The sequence below is a fragment of the Neolamprologus multifasciatus genome, chromosome 3 (assembly GCF_963576455.1).
Source record: "Neolamprologus multifasciatus chromosome 3, fNeoMul1.2, whole genome shotgun sequence".
Classification (NCBI taxonomy): Eukaryota; Metazoa; Chordata; class Actinopteri; order Cichliformes; family Cichlidae; genus Neolamprologus; species Neolamprologus multifasciatus.
The window spans coordinates 44,259,863-44,280,017 of NC_140441.1; the positions used below are offsets into that span (position 1 = coordinate 44,259,863).

The 20,155-nt window shown below is 40.6% G+C and overlaps 1 protein-coding gene across 8 annotated transcripts in view; it reads right to left on the bottom strand.

Annotated features, from left to right (window-relative positions):
• Positions 1 to 291: 291 nt before the first annotated feature.
• Positions 292 to 20,155, bottom strand: part of LOC146523342 (disintegrin and metalloproteinase domain-containing protein 19-like) — a 74,722-nt gene continuing 54,858 nt past the window's right edge. For all 8 annotated transcript variants that reach the window (XM_085139832.1, XM_085139798.1, XM_085139781.1 and 5 more), the window contains 9 exons: positions 19,966 to 20,143; positions 18,476 to 18,565; positions 17,527 to 17,722; positions 16,987 to 17,095; positions 11,732 to 11,936; positions 10,344 to 10,421; positions 8,517 to 8,625; positions 4,793 to 4,934; positions 292 to 3,277 (listed from right to left, as the gene is read on the bottom strand). In XM_085139832.1, the coding sequence (XP_084995958.1) occupies positions 3,085 to 3,277; positions 4,793 to 4,934; positions 8,517 to 8,625; positions 10,344 to 10,421; positions 11,732 to 11,936; positions 16,987 to 17,095; positions 17,527 to 17,722; positions 18,476 to 18,565; positions 19,966 to 20,143 (1,300 nt within the window). In that variant the 3' untranslated portion in view covers positions 292 to 3,084. The remainder of the gene's footprint in view (positions 3,278 to 4,792; positions 4,935 to 8,516; positions 8,626 to 10,343; positions 10,422 to 11,731; positions 11,937 to 16,986; positions 17,096 to 17,526; positions 17,723 to 18,475; positions 18,566 to 19,965; positions 20,144 to 20,155) is intronic.

Sequence of the window (20,155 nt, forward strand, 5' to 3'; positions counted from 1 at the left end):
AACTCTCTGATTAATGATGCTACTTTGGTAAACAATCCAGTGGGACATTCTGAAACATATACAAGAGTTTAGGTCAGGGGTCAGCAACCTTTTACACCCAAAGCCATTTGGACCCGGTTTCCATGCAAAAGAAAACACTGGTAGCCGCAAATACTTTTTGACATCTAAAATGAAGATGACACTTTATATATTGTTTTTTACCTTTATGCTTTGTGTGAACAACTAAGGTGTGCTGCTTATGAAATCCATGAAGTGCTACAGAGAAAATTACATTTAATTTATGTAATCAACACATTTTGAACTCTTAAAGAAATATAACAAAAGGAAAGACACCCAGCTGAACTAAAATGACCCACGTAGCAAACAAAAACTGTTGAGCCGCCACCCTTATATCGCCTTTGGGCTGTTGGGCCTTGACCTGACTTTTAAAAAAATAATTGGAAAAAAAAGCACTATGCTGCTAAAAAATGAAAAATAGATATTTGCAAAATTCTGCCTAAATATGTATTTTACCAGGTTAACGTGTGTGGCGGGGCGTGGTCTGCGGCACCGCTTCAGGGGAGGCGGACGCACCTGAGCGACACAACAGCAATCACGCCTCGCTGCCTTTACGTCTGCGCTATCTGTGCTCTTGTGTTGTTGGTGTTGTATGTCGGGCTGTGAGCTGAAAAGCTACAGCCAGCTGTATGCGTACAGCAACCGTGTGTGAAAAGTGGTCAATATAGAGATGCTGAAAAGCGTGTTCATGCAAACATCGTCGGGTCTGCCGTGATATGTGTGGGACTTCTGCTCCTGATCCACAGCGTCTGTCATCTGTCAGCTGTCATTTGTCAGGCTTGAACGGTGTTTGTCTTTAACATAGTTCACGGTGGAGAATAGCTGCTGACATAATGTGGATCCGAAGATCCATAATTGGCCTATCTGGGGTTGAAAGTCTCGATAAATGCACGGCATTTCGGTGGGTATACCGGCTTCCGTGAGTGTCACTCTTATTTTGAGCAATGAAAAAAATAACAGAATATAATTTTATGTTTATATTTCAATATCACAATAATCTTCCAATTTAGAACTACAAGTTAAAAGAACTAACATAAATAACACTTCAGCTAAATACTTCTAATTTATTTTCCCAAACCACGCAGAGCCGCAGTATAAGGACTAAAGAGCCGCAGGTTGCCGACCCCTGGTTTAGGTAATACATTCATTTTAAGAACACTTATCCTTCCAATAATAGATAATGGTAAACTTATACAACGCTCCATTGGAAATTTTCTGTAGAATTGTATTATAGTTAAGTAGGGCCACATCTTTTAGTGAAGGAACTATTTTAATGCCTAGATAAGTGAATTCAGAATTAACAGTAAAGCCAGTTATATTCGGACTTACGTTTTGACTATATTCTTGTTTAAGTAACATTAATGATGATTTTGTTACATTTATTTTATACCCTGAGAAGGCCCCAAACCGGTCTATTAAATCCTTTACTGCAGACACAGAAGTTTTTAGTTGCTTTAAAAATAATATGACATCATCATCAAATAAAGCGATTCTATGCTCCTTTCTACCAATCTTAACACCTTGTATTTGTCCACTGGTTCTAACACCTATTCCCAAAGGTTCAATTTTAAATTCATCAATTCATTTTAAAGTATTTTTTTGTATACATTTTTGTGTTAGTATTTCCTAAGAGAAATTAAAGCTAGATAAAAGCAACATAAAAGATAACAAAATGAAATCCATGCAGTGGAAGCTTTCATCATCAATCTTCTACCACGTCAATCTTCTACCGGTAACCTTTCAGGTTGCCGGTTCGAGCCCCGGCTCGGACAGTCTCGGCCGTTGTGTCCTTGGGCAAGACACTTGACCCGTTGCCTACTGGTGGTGGTCAGAGGGCCCGGTGGCGCCAGTGTCCGGCAGCCTCGCCTCTGTTAGTGCGCCCCAGGGTGGCTGTGGCTACAATGTAGCTTGCCATCACCAGTGTGTGAATGTGTGTGTGAATGGGTGGATGACTGGATATGTAAAGCGCTTTGGGGTCCTTAGGGACTAGTAAGGCGCTATATAAATACAGGCCATTTACTCACTCTGTATCAGTAAGGGAGTCTCCTTCTCCACTTTCCTATTTGAAACTCCTATACCACCTCATTCTCAAGTTACCACATTCACAAACTTGGGTGTTCATGCCGCCTGTTCATCCACCAACCTGACAGGGTGATGCCAAAACCCCATCGGCCATTTATGGCTGAGGGGTAAAAACTCTGAGATACCAACATTCGTTATGTGTGCAGTACATGTGTGCATTTTGTATCTTATAAGTCAGATATTTAACATTTGCGCAACATTAATCGTCTCAGTCCTTTTCTCCCCCCACATGTCACTGCCATTCTTGTCCACAGCCTTGTTACTTCCTGGATTGATTATTGTAATTCACTTCTTTTTGGTCTTACTCAAAAATCCATCCCATGCTGCCCGTATCATCACCAGGACCCCTTCTGCCCACCACATCACTCCTGTCCTGCAGCAGCTTCATTGGCTCCCGGTCAAATATCGCATCAATTTCAAAATACTCTTGTACACATTTAAGGCTATTCATCATCTCTCTCCATATCTCTCTGACCTGGTTAAGATCACCGCCCCATCTCATTGTCTCAGATCTTCTTCTTCCCTTTCACTCTCCGTCCCTTCCCCCGTTTTGCAAACATGGGGAGCCGGGCTTTCAGCTGCTCTGCTCCACGACTCTGGAATTCCCAACCTCCTGATTTAAGAAACATCTCTTCCTTCTTTCTCTTTAAGTCCAAACTCAAAACTTACTTGTTCAAAATAGCCTCTCCTATTTTATTTGTTTATGTCTTATGCTTTTATGATTGTGTAAACTGCTTGCTTTTATGTTGCTTTTATTCTACTGTGTACAGTGACCTTGAGTGTTTTGAAAGGCGCTTTCAAATAAAATGTATTATTATTATTATTATTATATTAAAATGTTAACTTTAGGCTGATATTAAGACATAGGATGCTAAAACAATAATTTGACAAACTGAATATTTAATTCAATATGAAGGTTAACCTCATGGACACTCAGTTATTCATTCACAGAAAAACAGTCATCACCCTACTCCCATTTCCTCCTTCCCTTTCTTTTGTTTTATTTTGTAACACACTAGAAACACACATATCACTCACCCCCTTCTGGCCATTAACTGTGTTGATTGGTCCTACAACTTTCAGGTGAAAGGCAGGATTAAGGTGGCCATTCTTTCGTTTATCTGCTGATCCCTCCATCCTGAGCACAGAAAGACAAAAAATAAACAAGAGCCTGTTGCATGGAAGATGTACAGCTTCATCACTTTGCTCATTCGGACATTCCTGGTTTTATGGCTCAAATTGAGAAATAAGAAAACTAGAACGGAACACGAAGCTTCTTAACCAGCTGATGTTAGTAGAAATGAAACAAAACAAATGCTTCCATGCAGTGATTAGACAAGTCTAACTGAGTGAGATGGTTCTTTTACTAAGCTACCATCTTAGAAATAATTTGTTCTAACCAGTCTATGGAATTTCTGTTTGTGTTTGTGATACCTTTACTGTTTGTTCATACTGAGAAACAAAAAGAGAAAAAAAACCCTCATTCTTAAAAATGCCCCATGCTGTATCACACTGACAACCTTCGGCTTACAAGTGAGACATTAGCGATTGGTAAGTATGCCAATGGAGGGGGCAGCACTATGGTCTGTTACAAAGACAGAGGCGAACCAATCAACAAATCATATTAAAATGGTTTACTGGCACCATTTTGGTTCAGGGTGCCTCTCATTCTGTACAAGTCATCGACCCTGGATCAGCAAAACAGCCCAGACCATCACACTTCCTCCTCCATGTTTGACAGCTGATGTCACACACTGTACACTCGACGGTGTACAAAGATCCTGCGTGATGAATCGAAGACTTCAAATTTTGATTCATCAGCCCATTATACTCTGGTATTCAGTAGTCTAATTGCTGTTTCATGGCTGAGGCAAGCCTCTTTGTCTTATTCTGATGCCTTAGCAATGGCTTTCTTGCTGCAACTCGTCCTGTCAAACCTGCAGCTTGAAGACCACGATTAAAGTGTACTTGAAGCTGTTTTCCTGTGAGCAACCTATTACGCAAGCTGTTAACTCTCAGAAACTTGTCCTCTGATTCATTTGTGGTTTGGGGTTTGCAGATCTCTTCCTGTCAGTTTGTTTCTGAGTGCCTTTTGATGGTGAAAGAAACCACAGTGTGTTCCAACACTACTTTTATGCAGACAGAGGGGGTTGGAAGTAATCCAGAAAAGTTGCGAACACCTGTAGGAATTAGTAGTACCAGCTTTTAACGCTCAATTAACCTCCACTGCTGCAGAACTGCTTTAAATTGTTAACCCATTTTGTGTTCCCTGAAAAAAGGCATTTTTCTGTCATTCTAAAATGTACATTATTTTTCAGTTTTGAGTTGCCTTGCCTGGCAGTTTACCACTTACCTTTGTAGCATTTCAGCTATTCATTTGACTTGAATGACTTAAACTGCAAATAACTGAAACAATTGGGGTGTTCTAAAACTTTTGACTGGTAGTAAACCTTGCAAGGTTTCTAATTTGCACTTGAATAAAGTTTTAAAGGACAAAAGAGCATCACAATACACCAGTGCATATTATATAGTTTTACTTGCTAGACCCCAAAATGAAAATGCTACTTTTTTAAATTTTAGGCTTTCCTCTTTTTGTTGTATCAAGAAAATGTAGTGTTAAGAAACAGACAAACAGTGGAAAGACAGACAGTACTTCTTGCATGTGTTCTTTTTTCTTTGGGAAAGCCACTTATGGTAATAAGAAGTCTTGATCCGGTGGCAGTAGAAGACCAGCAGCACTGCAGGTAAAACCACCAAGAAGGCAAACAACAGTCCAGCCACCAGACCCGCCTGACCTGTTGACATACACAAACACATATATACATATACACTAATGTGTTTACTAGTATATTTATATGGCAATTGAAAAACTTTAATTTAGATCAGCAAGTATCAAGGAAAAAGGGCCATCCATGTCAAAATTTTCTGTTTACTTCTAATGATCGAACATTCTGAGCCTGTCAGCGAGTCAGATGGAAAAACAATGTTAACTATAAAGTTATGTATATTTTTTTGTCTTTTTATTTTGTTTATTTTCAGAGTGAGTATTAAGCTGTAGCAGGCAGCGGGTAAAGCCCAGGCTTGTGAAAGACCGGAGAAAAAGGAGGAGGAATAGAAAAAAGAAATGGACATGACAGAGAAAGAGAAAGGGAGAGAAAGACTTTGACTTTTAACACTTTATTTACACCACATTAAAAAGAAAAACCACGAAAAAGTCAAACCTAACAGAAAGTTGCTACTACATCAACAACATCAATATGCACTAACCATTTACTAACCGCAACCAAACTCACACACACACACACATACTTAAAAATTAAGGACAAATGTCCCATCTGCTCCTATCGAACACAAAACCTGTCCAATCCCCCACATAGTTGTAAAGGAGTCCAGATCTTTAGTCAGAGAGTAAAAATCATGCTGTACTGTCAGACGTGATGCCAACAATTTTTATCCTGTTTTCCTTCTCTCACCCCAAACGGTCGCAGCAGATGGCCGCCCCTCCCTAGGCCTGGTTCTGCCAGAGGTTTCTTCTTGTTAAAAGGGAGTTTTTCCTTCCCACTGTCGCCAAAGTGCTTGCTCATAGGGGGTCATATGATTGTTGGGATTGTTGGGTATCTACTTTGCAATATAAAGCACCTTGAGGCGACTTTTGTTGTGATTTGGTGCTATATAAATAAAACTGAATTGAAATTGAACAATCCCTTTAAACTATGCACAGCATCAGTCCAACCCTGACCTAACTTCTGGTTCTTCCTAGTCTTCTATATTGCCAGCTTGGATATACCAAATAAAAAATTAATCCGAACCAGAGTCCGTCCTTTCCTAAATACTTAGGAGACAAGGGTACAGAGAATTTCTCCTTCAGAGATTCCACCCATTCCTGCAACAAAGAAAATAAACCCACTAGCCGCAGACAACGAACCACTAAGTGCTCCAGCGTCTCCCTTTGTGAACAGAAAGGACATCCCTCCCCAGTGCTTGGATCCAGGTGGGCTCTGTGTCTGTTTGTGGCTATTGCTCAAAGTATGATCCTCCACTGGAGGTCAGCCATCCGTTTTTCAAAAGGAGGCTTATATGGACCCTCCACCTGCAGGTAACACAGCTGTAATACAGCTGCTTCTTCCCACAAGAGCTGAAACTATCTAGCACTAATGTTCTCAGGGAGAGAAGTAGGCTCCCCTCAGGCTGCTCCTTAAAGACAGGACTGACCATCAAGGAGAGAAAAACATATTCGCTGTCATCAGCCCATTGATCAGCTAGGACACAGTTTCCAGTAAACTCTCCCAGTGATGCCGACAGGGATTGCCAAGTTTCCTCCACAATCCTTCCCAGCACTCTGGAGGCCTGTGACACACCCAAGAGTTCCCATTGACATCCTTGTGAGATGGCCCAGTTTGATAATACCAGTCTCCACAAACTTGCTCCTTATAGTGGCAGTAGAAAACACAGTACTTGGAAAAAAGTCATTAAAAAACAGCGGCTCTTCAAAAAGCCACATCCCAGGTCTGGGGTCAGGAGTCTGTGCGAAAGTCATCACTCCCCAAGTAAAACCCAAGAGTTTTAATAGCCCTTTAACCCCATCAAAGATTCCCAGGGAGTCTAGAAATACATGCCAAACTCCACTGCCCGACCAAACACACCTCACTCTTCTCCCAATTAACCCTGGCTGAAGAAGCTTTTTCATGTAAAACCAAGATTTCCTTTAATTCCTGAACATCACCTTGATCCTTAACAAAAACATTAACATCATCAGCGTATGCTGATACAATAACAGGAGGGCTCTGAGGCAGATCTGGCAAAGAGAAACCCCTCAGCTTGTTCCTCAACCTGCACAGAAAAGGCTCAATAGCAATGCTATAGAGCCGGCTGAGATAGGGCAACCCTGCCTAATCCCTCTCCTAACTGGCACAGGGCAACTCAACCCTCCTCCCACCTTCACAACACAGCAAGTGTCGCTATGCCACAGCTTCACCCATGTCTGAAACCCCTGCCCAACAACAAAGGTCTTCTGGGTGAAAAAAAGAAAAGCATGGTCTACACAGTCAAAAGCCAACTCTAGTATAGTATAGTTTACATATGTCAAATACATCTCTCATTAAAAAGAATGCCTTCTCATCTCAGCTGGATCTGCGATCACATTTCCATTCGAAAGACGAAGACACACCATTTGTTTTCTCTGGGCTACAGACTTCCCCAAATTAAAGAAAAAGGTGGTTGAGGCGTCCATGTCCTGGAGTCTGGTGAAGCATGCTCGAACCAAAGCTCTTTTAGCTCTCTCATATTGAAAATGATCAAGCTCTTGTCTTTTAGAATTTAAACAGTCATTACATTACATTACAACAGTCATTATTCTGCTGATCTAACTGTGAACCAGAGACATTTTTTTATGTTTTATCACTTCTTTAACTCCTGCAGAGTTCTCTTGATATTGGCTGTCAAATTAAAACCATATTGCTGCTGCAAAACACACAAATCTGGGCCTTTCCTACTTCCCACTATTGAGTAAGGGAATTAAAATCATCCTTCCTTGATCTCCAGTAATCCCTCCCAAAAACTGAAATTTTCACAGAAAATCCAATCATGAAATAATTTTACATTAAATTGCCAAAAGGATTTGGATTTGTTGGTGGGAGATAGAAACAGCTCCATTAAAACTAAGTGACAATCTGTAAAAATAACAGGAAAACACTGACAGTTAACAATTCGAGCAGTAAACAAAGAAGACACATAAAACCTGGCCAATCTCACTGCACTAACTCTGCCATACTTCAACCCGTGGTTGAAAGATGCTTCATCCTCCACGCATCAACCAAGTTAATTTTTTGTAGAACATCTGATAAAGCAGAAGATGACTGAAGATGCGGCTCCTCCCCAGTCCTATCCAAAGTAAAATCAAGACAACAATTCCAGTCCCTACCCAATACAACACAGTCCCCTTGATCAGCACCTCTTCATTTCTCTTTTAATGTTTTAAACAAAATCTTACACTCATACCCTAAGTTTATAGCAACACCTGCGCTAAAATTTGTTCCATGGCTAAAAAACTGCTACCCCACCACAGACCCGTCTACTTCATTTGTACTGTCAGTATGTGTTTCTTGAAGACTATATCTAGTCTCTTCTGCTTGATTACTTCTGCTAATAAGGCTCTCTTATTTGCATCCCTGCACCCATTCACATTCAAGGAGGCTACCCTCAATCCCTGCACATAAGAGGAAGCCATCAAGAAAGGAAACAGCAAACAGAGATGAAACACCCAGTGTTGTAGGATCATGGCGATAATGCTTTTTACCATCCAGCACACCAGAAATGTTCAAATATATTGAAGGTGAAAAAACATTTTCTTTAAGGCACAAGTTTATTTATATACTCACTGCCATACTGAACAGGCCCACTGTCCACACTGCCACCGAGTCCTGGCTTCTCACAGAAGGGTGGTGCCCAGCCTTGATTACAGTGGCAGTTCCCATTGCTGTTACACACCTGAATATTATACACACAAAAGAAATGTCTTAAGTTGGTCCCTGACCCCTTTCTCTCCCTTTGTATATATGTCTCTGTGTGTGATTGTGTGCATGCTTGGATGTTTGTGACTACCTGGAGGTGTATTAGTCAAAGCATTAAGGCATTGTGTGCTTGTATTTATTTATATGAGCATTTATCTCAACACTATGAAATTTTCATACTGGAGAAAAAACTGCATATTGAATATTTTAAATATTCCCGACTTCAGCTAATTTCTAATATTTTCACTGATAGCAGGGAAGAAAACACACACAAGCGAAAGAGATTAAAGGAGACTCTATGCTTGCATTTTCTTGTTACTCATATTGTTTCAAATACTAATTCAATCCTAATATAATAGACTCTGTCAGGTGAGACAGGATCCACTTCGAACAAGCTGCTGAGCAGTTCAAATCACAAACTAGGCTGTGCCAACTAGGGTTATTCTCATAACATATGTGTAAAACTGGGCATTGGAAAAACTTTGCCCTGGTCAAGACACACCAAGTTACAATCAAGCACGGGTACACAAATACCAGCTCGAGCCTCCATTCTCTGCCAGATTGTCTGCTAATCACTGGCAACTTGGCCTCCAAATGATTTTGTTTTTGACAAGTCTGGACTAAGCTACCTTGCAGTCACCTATTTGCCTGCCCTCTGGACTCAATTCACCTCTAGGCTCGCTAACAAAATCTATCAAACACCTTCAAACACCCTCATTATGCAACCATAACACACCAGACAGAACCTGTCCACTTGGACCTCGTCTCTGGCAATCACAGGGAATCTGTCACCTTTGTCACCTTTTCTGTTTCCAAGACTCCTTGGTTAGCAAGACATAACCCCCACTGCTGACTGGTCAAAAGGGCGAGTGCAGAGCTGGAGTTTGTTTTGCCTGGCTCACTATTTAAAATCAGCTCTGCCTCCTGCTTTAAATAGTCCCCTGACAGAACCCGAGCCTAAGCCTGATTTACCCTCTGTGCCACTAGCATATCATGACTTACATGAGGTTTTTAATAAAGATAAAACATTATTTCTTCCTCTGCACAGGCCCTATGATTGTGCCATAGACCTCCTCCCTGGTGCTCCGTTGCCTTCCAATCGACTATAGAACCTGTAAAGACTGAAGGTGCTGCCTCCCATTCTATTCTACTTTTAAATATCCTAGGAACGACAAGTAAACAAGTGGTCTCCGAGAGAAGTACTGTATTGGGGTGATATAGTACTTTGAGGTCTCAAGGATAAGATGGGGCTTGACAATTCAAGACCTTGTATGTCAGGAGAAGAATTTTTAATCTTACTGAATTTAACAGGGAGCCAGTATGGGTGAAATATAGTCTCTCTCTCCAGACCCTGTCAGTACTCTCGCTGCAGCATTTTTTAAATCAAACTAAAGGCTTTTCATGGAGCTTTTAGGAGTGCATGATAATAATGAATTATTAGAAGTGCAGGAACTAGTTTTTCAGCATCAGGATGTTTTTAGTTTTAAGATGTTGCATACATGGAAGAAGACAGTGTTTCATATGCACACTGAAGGACAATCAAAATTGACTCCAAGATTTCTTACAGTGTTCTTGGAGGCCAAGGTAATGCCATCCAGAGTAAGCATCTGTTTTGACACCATGTTTTGTTGTGTGACTCTGTGTGATTATTGTGTATATATACATTTATATTGGTGTGTGTGTCTGTATGCTTACCCCATTGTTGTGACAGCGTGCAAGGCAAGTCTCTAACTCAGTAAAAGAGGCATTTTGGCATCTGCGGTCTCTGCACACCTTTGGCAACAGAAGGACAAAGATTACATAACGATTACAGAGCATGTACACACAGAGTTTAAAGGGGCTCCTTGGCTAACTCTTATGGGGATACTACAGAGAGAAAGCAATATATACAGAAAGACAATTTGCAGATGGGTACATTTTCATCCATTTGTATCACACAATTCAGCTCTTATTTTGTAGGGTGTATGTGGGGGATTTACTTACAACTTTATATTCCATTCGACAAAGTGCCAAATAAACAAGATACACAAACAGGCCTCCTTAACCCCCAGTAGCCCTTATTATTAGATCAATAATATGCATTGATCGAATGATCAGTGCATTATATTAGATCAGTAAATTTTGACAAAGGGAACAGGTCACAACTATAAACAATGCTCCTTTACACAGTAAATAAAAACCGCAAACAGCTGATACTTAAAGAGTCAGAGATATCAAACTTTCCTTGAAGTTTCAGTTACATTCAGACCACATTTGAATGAGTCTGTTAACTTAGGCCTATAAGGGAGCCAGGAATGACAAAATGATGAATTAAATATGCTACTTACTAATTAATTACAATTTTATTAATTACTAAAAAATGGAATTCATTAATTAAATATTTCAATAATGATTTAAATGCCCGTTAATTTCATTTAAAACATTTAATAAAGTATTTATTACCTAATACCGTTATATTATGTCTGGGTATAAAGTGTAATCTCGAAATTACAGAAATTTTAGTTCAGTTTAATTCAGAAGCCAACATCAAAGACATGTAAGTGACATTAAAGCCATATTACTCAACGTGTAGACCATTTGGGGCCAGACTAACCGGCTCTAAACATTTAACTTCATATTTGGCAAGAGGTTATATTAAAACTGATAAATATATGGCAATTTACACTTATTTCCTTGTTCTAACAATGCTTCTTGGCAATGAATCTTCTACCGTTGGAAAGCCTGTTTATTTCTTCTTGAATGTTGCCATATTCTTAAGGAAAATACATCTATGTATTAAGGAATAGAGGTGAGTATGTGGTTTGCCAAATCTTTTGTGGTTATACTAAACAACTTATCCTGCTATTGTTTTGGGCTTCTGGTACTCTAGGTGGAGACAAGTGGGTGCATGCTTGGCACCTCAATAGCAACACCACAGACCATGACCCAGTAATCCGTTGATGTCTGCTCCATGCATGCCACATTTGACTGATCTGGATAGGGCCCCAGCCACAGGGCAACTTCAACATGCAGTAAGTATCAAGTTTTCATGTTTTCAATCAATATTTGCCTGACCACAAAATTCCAGCTTGGTGTGAACCCACCTTGCCCTCTCCGCACTTGGTGCCAGTCATGACAAGACCCGGGTCAGGCAGGTCACCCTGGCCATCCTGGGTGCTGTAGACGTATGTGCCACGACATTTCACCTCTCTTCCTCCAGTCTTGATGGTAGTGTCAATTGACACAGCATTGGTGCCTTTTGGCTTCGTGGCAGCACTGTGGCACTGAATCTTCCCACACTTGGCATCGCTAAACAAAGATACAAGCACATGAGACTCAATTTTTCAATGGCCAGTCATTTAACCTCTGAGAAACCATTTCAAATAACCTCTGAATGTTGATGAACAGCCACAGTAGCACAGTTGGGTTCAAAAATACATCAATTATCCACTGCTTGAGATATAATGGTAGGGGGGGATGCCATATGGTAGGACGAATAACTCTGTACATGGCATTAAAACTAGCCCTGGCCAGACTGGAAGTAAATATAGTGGAAGTAGTGGTGAGAACTAGTTTCTTTTAGCAACAAATGAGGAAAGGCTCAGAGTCTTTCACCAAAGGACATAGTTATATACTAAATGTGACAATTTGGAATAAAGATTAAGACACAACCTATGAATAAATGATGTCCTTGAGGGATTGAAAAAAAAATGATATAATGGTACTTGTGATTAACTTTACTTGCTCATCACTGTAAATTTATGATGATGTGGATATCTACGTATTGAAAGTGTATAATGTTCATAGACAAGTTAACCCAAAGAATAAGCTCCACCATGTGTAATATTGTTTACTTTCTAATCTAACAAATGGCAGAACATGTTATCCAAGCATGGAAAGGAAACATCATCTATGTAGCTTATTGCTCCTATTGTTAGCACATGGCATTGAAGAAGGTAACAGTGGAGCAATGCAGCACTTCTAGAAATACATCAACTGTAATAAAATGCATTTCCCAGTAACCCATTACTGTAAATTTAAATTTAATTAAGAAATGATCAGACAAAGGAATGCTATTAAATGTTCAGTTTCTATATTAAAATAGTCCATGTTATTAAAATGGTGGGTAGGCTATTTTACATTTCAATAGAAGCTCGTTGAGTCTAATAATAGACAAAATGCAGTGCAGAGTCTGTCATATTAGCATCTACTTGGATGTTAAAAATCACCTAATTTTTTTTTTAATCTGAACTAAATCAGATAGATAGACCGCATATCACGGACTGGGGGTGATATTGAATACTGGACATTATACACACTGAAAATAAGCAATGCTACTTGACTAAAAGAATTATATAAATAATAATAATAATGGATTGGATTTATATAGCGCTTTTCAAGGCACCCAAAGCGCTTTACAATGCCAGTATTCATTCACTCTCACATTCACACACTGGTGGAGGCAAGCTACGGTTGTAGCCACAGCTGCCCTGGGGCAGACTGACAGAAGCGAGGCTGCCATATCGCCATAATGTATATTAATACTGGCTATGAAGAGCTAAACCAGTAGTCAGCAGCAGTATGGAGCATCTGGAAAGCTGCAGGCGCATCAAGTGCTACTGGAGCAAATAGAACATGTCGTGTCTTTCTGGTAAAGGTTTTGAAGTTATTTTTTTTCTTCTGTAGTTAAATAAAAAAAAGAGGTCAATCTCAAATGGACTATTTAGACGCTTGGGTATTATTATTACTCTTATAAGTTATTGGAAGCAAACTAGCAGAGATTAGGAAGGAGAACACTAGATGGAAGATTTTACTGATCTGAATCTAAATGGCAGAATTTAGAGCCTTCTAAAGAAATATTACTAAGGTCATTTGGAGAGGAGGTTAGACAAAAAGTAGTAATGCTGAAAATATACAAAACTCTACAACAATAATCTAATGTGAACAATATGGATGTATATGTTTGAATAGAAATGGAATTAGAATTACAGCAGATAGACTGGTAGGAAACATTTAAACAGGACTAATTCACAAACAGTACAACATTGAAGGAATTTGTGTGGAAAATATCAGCAGTCCACTCACAGAGAGGGATTAAATTAGCTGTGTGGGCTGTGTGGATGGGGAGGGGGCACAGTCCAATTATCAGTCTCACAGTTTGTGAGAAGAACCCTTTTAACATCCTGGTTTTCTGCAAATGATTCTCCTATACCTCTTTCCAGATGGCAGGAGGGAGAACAGGCCGTGGTTCCTGATGGTGGTTCACAAGGTAAGGACACGCCCACTCCCATCATAGCCATCCGACTCACCAGACCCCAAACACCATGGTGATGTATCACTGCATCGTCCACCCCCAAGTGGGGCTGGTATGCAAACTGAAGAGTGTCACTGAGAGAAACATAATTTCAGTGACACCAGAAGTACTGAAGGGGGTCAAGCAGGACTCACAATTTGCACCAGCAGCTCCCTCAGAGAGAAATATTCTTCTCAACTCTGCCTTACGCCCATCCCGGAAAATGGACACACCCAGCACTTCAAAAATAGTGTGATACTGACCTTTGCTTTCTGTATGTTAGCAATACTGTACATCATGCTCAGATAACACAGAGACTCTGGACTTTTACATAACAATTTTATATTCAGACCTGGAGAAAGTTATACATCCTCTCTGATTACACAGAATGACTTTGAACACTTATGGTAAATAACACACTATTAGCAAAACACAGTGTGAAATAATTACTAGAGATGGCACGATACCAGTTTTATGTCCGATACGGATACTGATATCATAAATTTGGATATCTGCCGATACCGATATGAATCCGATATAGTGTGTTTTTTCATCAATAAAACTGTTTTTTAATATCTTGCTGCTTTTTGTATAAGTTCATACTCAAGTTAAAAAAAAACACAAAAAACACTAACGCTATTATTTTAATACCTGTATGCAAAAAATACACTGCACCCAAAATATTTCATAGTTCAGCAAAACTGATCAATCTAATAAACTTAAACCTACTCCATCCTCCCTATTCTGGTGTTTTAAAGAGTAAGCAACCTAACTAATAGGGTTGCAAACTCCCAGCAAAAAAACAAAAAACAAAATAGGGAACCATCCCCCACCCACCACACACAGCCGCTCTATTATGTGAGGTACACTGCTGCGACGTGCTACAGTTATGAGCCAAGTTACGCCATGTCACAAGTTTTGTGAGGTGCTTTTTTGATATTTAATGGATGGGATTACATTTTTTATTTCTCTCCGATATCCGCTCCAGTAATTTACGTCAGTATCAGACCGATACCGATACGTAATATTGGATTGATACCGATACGTAATATTGGAACGGTCCAGCTCTAATAATTACAGATCAACATACAAGTGAAGATCTTTAACTACATTTAGTGTTTAAAGCAGATGCTGTGCAGGTTTGAGAGCAGCAGCTTTCTTAAAGAGTCCAAGGATCCTGTTGACCTTGTAAAGTTCAATGCAATCTAGTATCTATGTGTGGGGCATTATGTCATAGGCTTTCTTGTAATCAATCCAGGTGGCGCACAGGTTGGTCAATCTGGTCTTAGAGTCTAAAGTAACTGCTCTATCTACTACTATATGCTGAAGGCCTGTGCTAGCCAGCTGTGTGGAATACTTCATCACCTATACAACCTGAGCATGCACCTGCAGAGAGTCCCAGTGCTATGGAAAACATCACGAGTGGTCCCAGTGCCTAAGAAAGTCATCCAGGGAACTAAATGACTACAGCCCTGTAACACTAACCTCTCATGTTATGAAAGTTACAGAGAGCTTATGCTGGAACACCTCAGACTCCTCATGAGCAAGACCCTCTGCACTTTAATACCAGCCCCACTTAGGGGTGGATGATGCAGTGATACATCTGCTGCAGAGAGGGTATTCCTCCCCCGACAGACCCAACACCACAGTTCGGATAATGTTCTTTGACTTCTCTAGTGCCTTTAATACGATCCAGGCCGGGCTGCTGAGAGAAGTTGGAGAACATGCAGGTGGAGGCTCCACTGGTCCAGTGGATCACCGACTACCTGACAGGCAGACAACAGTTTGTGACACTGCAGAGCTGTGTGTCAGAGAGTCTTAACAGCAAGATAGGAGCATCCCAATCAATTGTTCTGTCCCCTTTCCTCTTCACCATCTACTCGGCCAACTTCAAGTACATCACAGAAACTTGTCTCCTCCAGAAAGCCTATGATGACACGGCCATTATTGGATTGGACATGGAGCTGCCTACAAAAAGGGTCTGAGCCGGCTTTACGTTTTACGAAGGTTCAGCTCCTTCAATGTATGCAGCAGCCTGCTCTATATGTTTTATCCGTCTGTTGTTGGCATGAGGAGGAGGTGATCAGTGACAGAACGCTGGCAATCATGGACAATCACTCCCACCCCCTCGATAACACACCTGACAATCTGAAGAGCAGTTTCGGCAACAGGTTCCTTCAACCTCGCAGTCTCGCAGGAACATTACAGGAGTTCGTTCCTTCTGCTGCCATCAGACTCTTTAACTCATCCACTTTGGTCAGATCCACACATGTGGAACAGTATTAATGACACTTTGATGCACCGTGTCACTTTTGTACACCATGACATATTTGCACACGTTTTTACCTATATTGCTATATTCATCTATTTATTTTAATATTTATCTTAATATTCATCATAACTCTGTTTCTACCCTCATATCTGGCTTTGCACCCATTTAAGTTCAAGGTGGTCCATAGGTCAGGAAGGAACAGATGGTCGTGGCCGATTTCCTCCCGATGTAGGGGAGTAGGTTCGGCAGGATCTAGCCCCAGCCTGAGTCAGGTAGTGGGGGTGGGTGGCAGGGGTGTGGTCCCAGGCTCTGCTGCAGTGGAGGCGTGCTGCAGCAGGGAACAGGGAAGCTGAAGGCCAGGTGGAGGGGATTTCACTAACGAACGCTCTCTCTTTTTGTAGTGATGCTGAGGACCAGAGAGGAAGTGTGTGTGTGTGTGTGTGTGTGTGTGTGTGTGTGCAGAAACAGCTGGAAAGCTGTCCAAAGGCGTCGAGTTGCCGACCAGGAAGCTATGTGGCTGAGCTCCCAGGCCGAAAGGCTGTCTGAGGAAACGTTACAGCAGGTTGTTCCTTCTGCTGCCATCAGACTCTTTGACACACTAAAAATAAACTGTTACACTACATTTGAAAGCTGTGTGGGTCCATGATGTGTCAAAGTATAGTACTGTAAAGATATGTTCAACAAAAGCATTTCCAATATTAGTTGTATCTGTTATCAGTGTGGATAACCCTACGGTAAATAGCTGATGCTATTTAACACATGCGGTGATACCTGATATGTGAAGCTTCACTTACCTTTTCTTACACTTCACATAGGTGCCATGTTCATCTTTCCCGCAATTTCCAAAATCATTTCCTGCTGCATTGACATCTTCAAAGCAGACATCATGGGCCGGTTGAGCTCCTGGAAACACATCATACCCAATTAACTCTATTTTCCCAAAATATCCCAAAGGCAAAAGTCACTACATCAAAAGTTGAGTAACATTAGAAATGTAAGGATATGTGAATGTTTGGTGCTTTGTGAAAGTAAGGAATAGACCTTTCCAAGTACCGGGCTATTTACTATGTACTAAACTTCCTGAGAAGAGAACACCGATGTTTGGGTGACTAGACGGAAGAGTTACAAGAAATTGAAGACATCACTTTTAGGAAACATAAGTTGGAATACAATGTCAACTAACTAACCTTGGTATGGTGACAGTATAGACATTTCATTTGTAGTTTTATTAAATACTGACCTTCAACAAAGACTTAGTGGTTTATAGGCATGTGCAGTAAATTAATGTCATATTGAGGGAGGTGATGAAGTGCATGTAAAACCATTTTCATTACCGTAGCCCCAGAGCTGCAAGCACTGCTGTTCATGGGTGAGGCACATGCCATTGTAGCAGTAGGCCATTCCGTATTGACAAGAGGAGCCATCCAGCAGGTAAACGTTGGCAGGGCAGTAAGGAGAAGCCCCAGTGCAGTATTCTGGAAGGTCACATGCTCCTGCTGGGCTCCGGCACATGGTACCCGCCTGCTTCAACTGACACGCATAGGGAACAGAGGGTGAGGAAGGAGGAAAGGAGCACAAGACATGGAGAACCATCTTTAATTTAGTGATACTTAGCAAAATGATGCACACTGAAGCCTTCTACATATAAGGATTAAAGTGTAAATATCTGCCTACAAATACTTCAAATTTGATTTCTGATGCGTTTAACCCAAAGCAAACAGATTTTCCCAAGCAAATGACTGCTCTACCTCCCATCATCATTGGGGTAGGTAATATACAGAAGGTTTATGAAAGCTTTTTTCTAGAAAATATCTTTGTGCGTTCATTGTTGATGTAAAAAAAAAAATCCTGGAGGTGGTTTAAATCTAAAAGCACACTTACACATTACAAATAGTTATTTGAGCCAATGTTTATATGAAATACTCTTGAGTCTAAATGAGAAGAAAAACTAAAAACAGTATTAAAACAGTTTTTAAGTAAAACCATTAGGTTTAAAATGCAAACGCATAAAGAAGAACAAACAAATTGTTGTCACAATGGATGGACCAGCACATCTGATTTGGACCTGATTTTTAACCCACATCCCCTGACACAGCCCTACCATCTATCCAACCTCGGGACCTGCACTTGGAGTACATGAGATTATCTTGCACCACTAATCCTTCACTTGTAAGGCGAGTGTGTTAACCATTATACTCACAAGACAACAAATATATAGAATAATATTATTTATAACTTATTTTTATTATAAAACACCCCCACTTTCTTGCTGTTGTCTCTTACTTTGCACCCCTCACAGCACATTCCATGGGCACACTGGACCTCCTCCTTCAAGGTACAGTTATTGGGATTGCAGCAGTCGTTTTCACATTCCTGTTGACAATCATACAATAACACACAATATCAAGGTTTAAACACTGAAGTGTACATAACGAAAAACAATAATAATAAAATAATAAAATAACCTCTGCTTTAACTTTAGTGATTCAAATAAAACAGACTTCATAAATGATTTGTAGGTTATGTTTAATCACATTTTTACAGAGTAAGCTCAGTTATGTAAAAAGAACTATTTAACCAATAAGCAAAAGCAACTACACGCACACACACACACACACACACACAGACACACACACACTTCTCTGTTCAGAGTATCTGTCTGAGCTGCTGCCTTGTCCTGCCTCGTTCTCTCAGGTCAGCAGACCAAATGCTTTTCCTTGTTCTAAAGACATAATGGATACTCGAGGGGACAGGCCTTCGCAGTTGCGGCTCCAAAATTGTTGAGCAATGTGTGACTGCAATGTTTATGACAAAAGAATTTCCCTCGGGATAAATAAAGTTCTTCTTATCTTATCTGCACATAAGGAAGGCTTAAAAACGCACTTTTAATCCACTCACCGAAATCAGGACTCGAGTCTTGATTTCCACTTTGACATTCAGATGACGGGATCAATATTCGGTGTGAATAACATGAACTAGCTGCATTAGTACTAGCATACTAGCAAGGTGTACCTAACAAAGTGGTGAATAAGTATAGAAATGTGTGTGAAGTCTCCTTATTTTCTTTCAAGACTGTCAGTGGACCACCGCTTTTGGCACCAGTAGAAAACAACAGTGATCGCAGTACATCCATGCTCCCTAACAAAGGCTTGTATGCTGAATCACAATGGACACAAGCACTACTTCTATGCAGAAGTGCTTTCTATCTAACATTACTCCTTACTCCAATGGATGCATCGGAAACAGACTTGGGGTTAGCCTCATGCCCAAGGCATGCCAACTTTAGGGTTAGGGATAACCTAACCCACCAACCTTCTGATTAGTAGATGATCTGCTCTACCTCCTGAGGTACAGCCACCGCAGTGGTCCTCGTGTCACAGTCTCAAAAAAGTGCTCAAAAAACCAAGGTTTAAAGCTGTTACAAAAAGTAAATGAGCATCAAAAAAGTTATTTAACTTACGAGAATTAAACATAATGCATTACTTTATTGCAGGGGTCAGGCCTGTGTCCTGCAGGTTTTAGATGCGTCCTTGATCCAACACAGCTGATTCAAATGGCTAAATGACCTCCACAACATGTCATGAAGTTCTCCAGAGGCCTGGTAATGAACAAATCATTCGATGCAGGTGTATTGACCCAGGGTGATATATCTGCAACCTACAGGACACCAGCCCTTGAGGCCTGGAGTTTCCCACCTCTGCTTTATTGCTTTAATGCCCTTTTTATCTGGTAGGGGAAGTTAATATAAGTTCAAATTGAATACTTGTCCTCACATCTGGTTCTCCACAATCACACTCTTCTCCGTCCTCCACAAAGCCGTTGCCACACTTCTTGCCCCCCACCAGATCGTTCATGTTGGGAATGTTATATAAGCACATGCCCCCTCCCTTCTGGAAATAGCGGTCCAAATCGCGTTTGCTGCAGTAACTGAAGACCCGAGGGAATGGGTGCCTGGACAGGGAC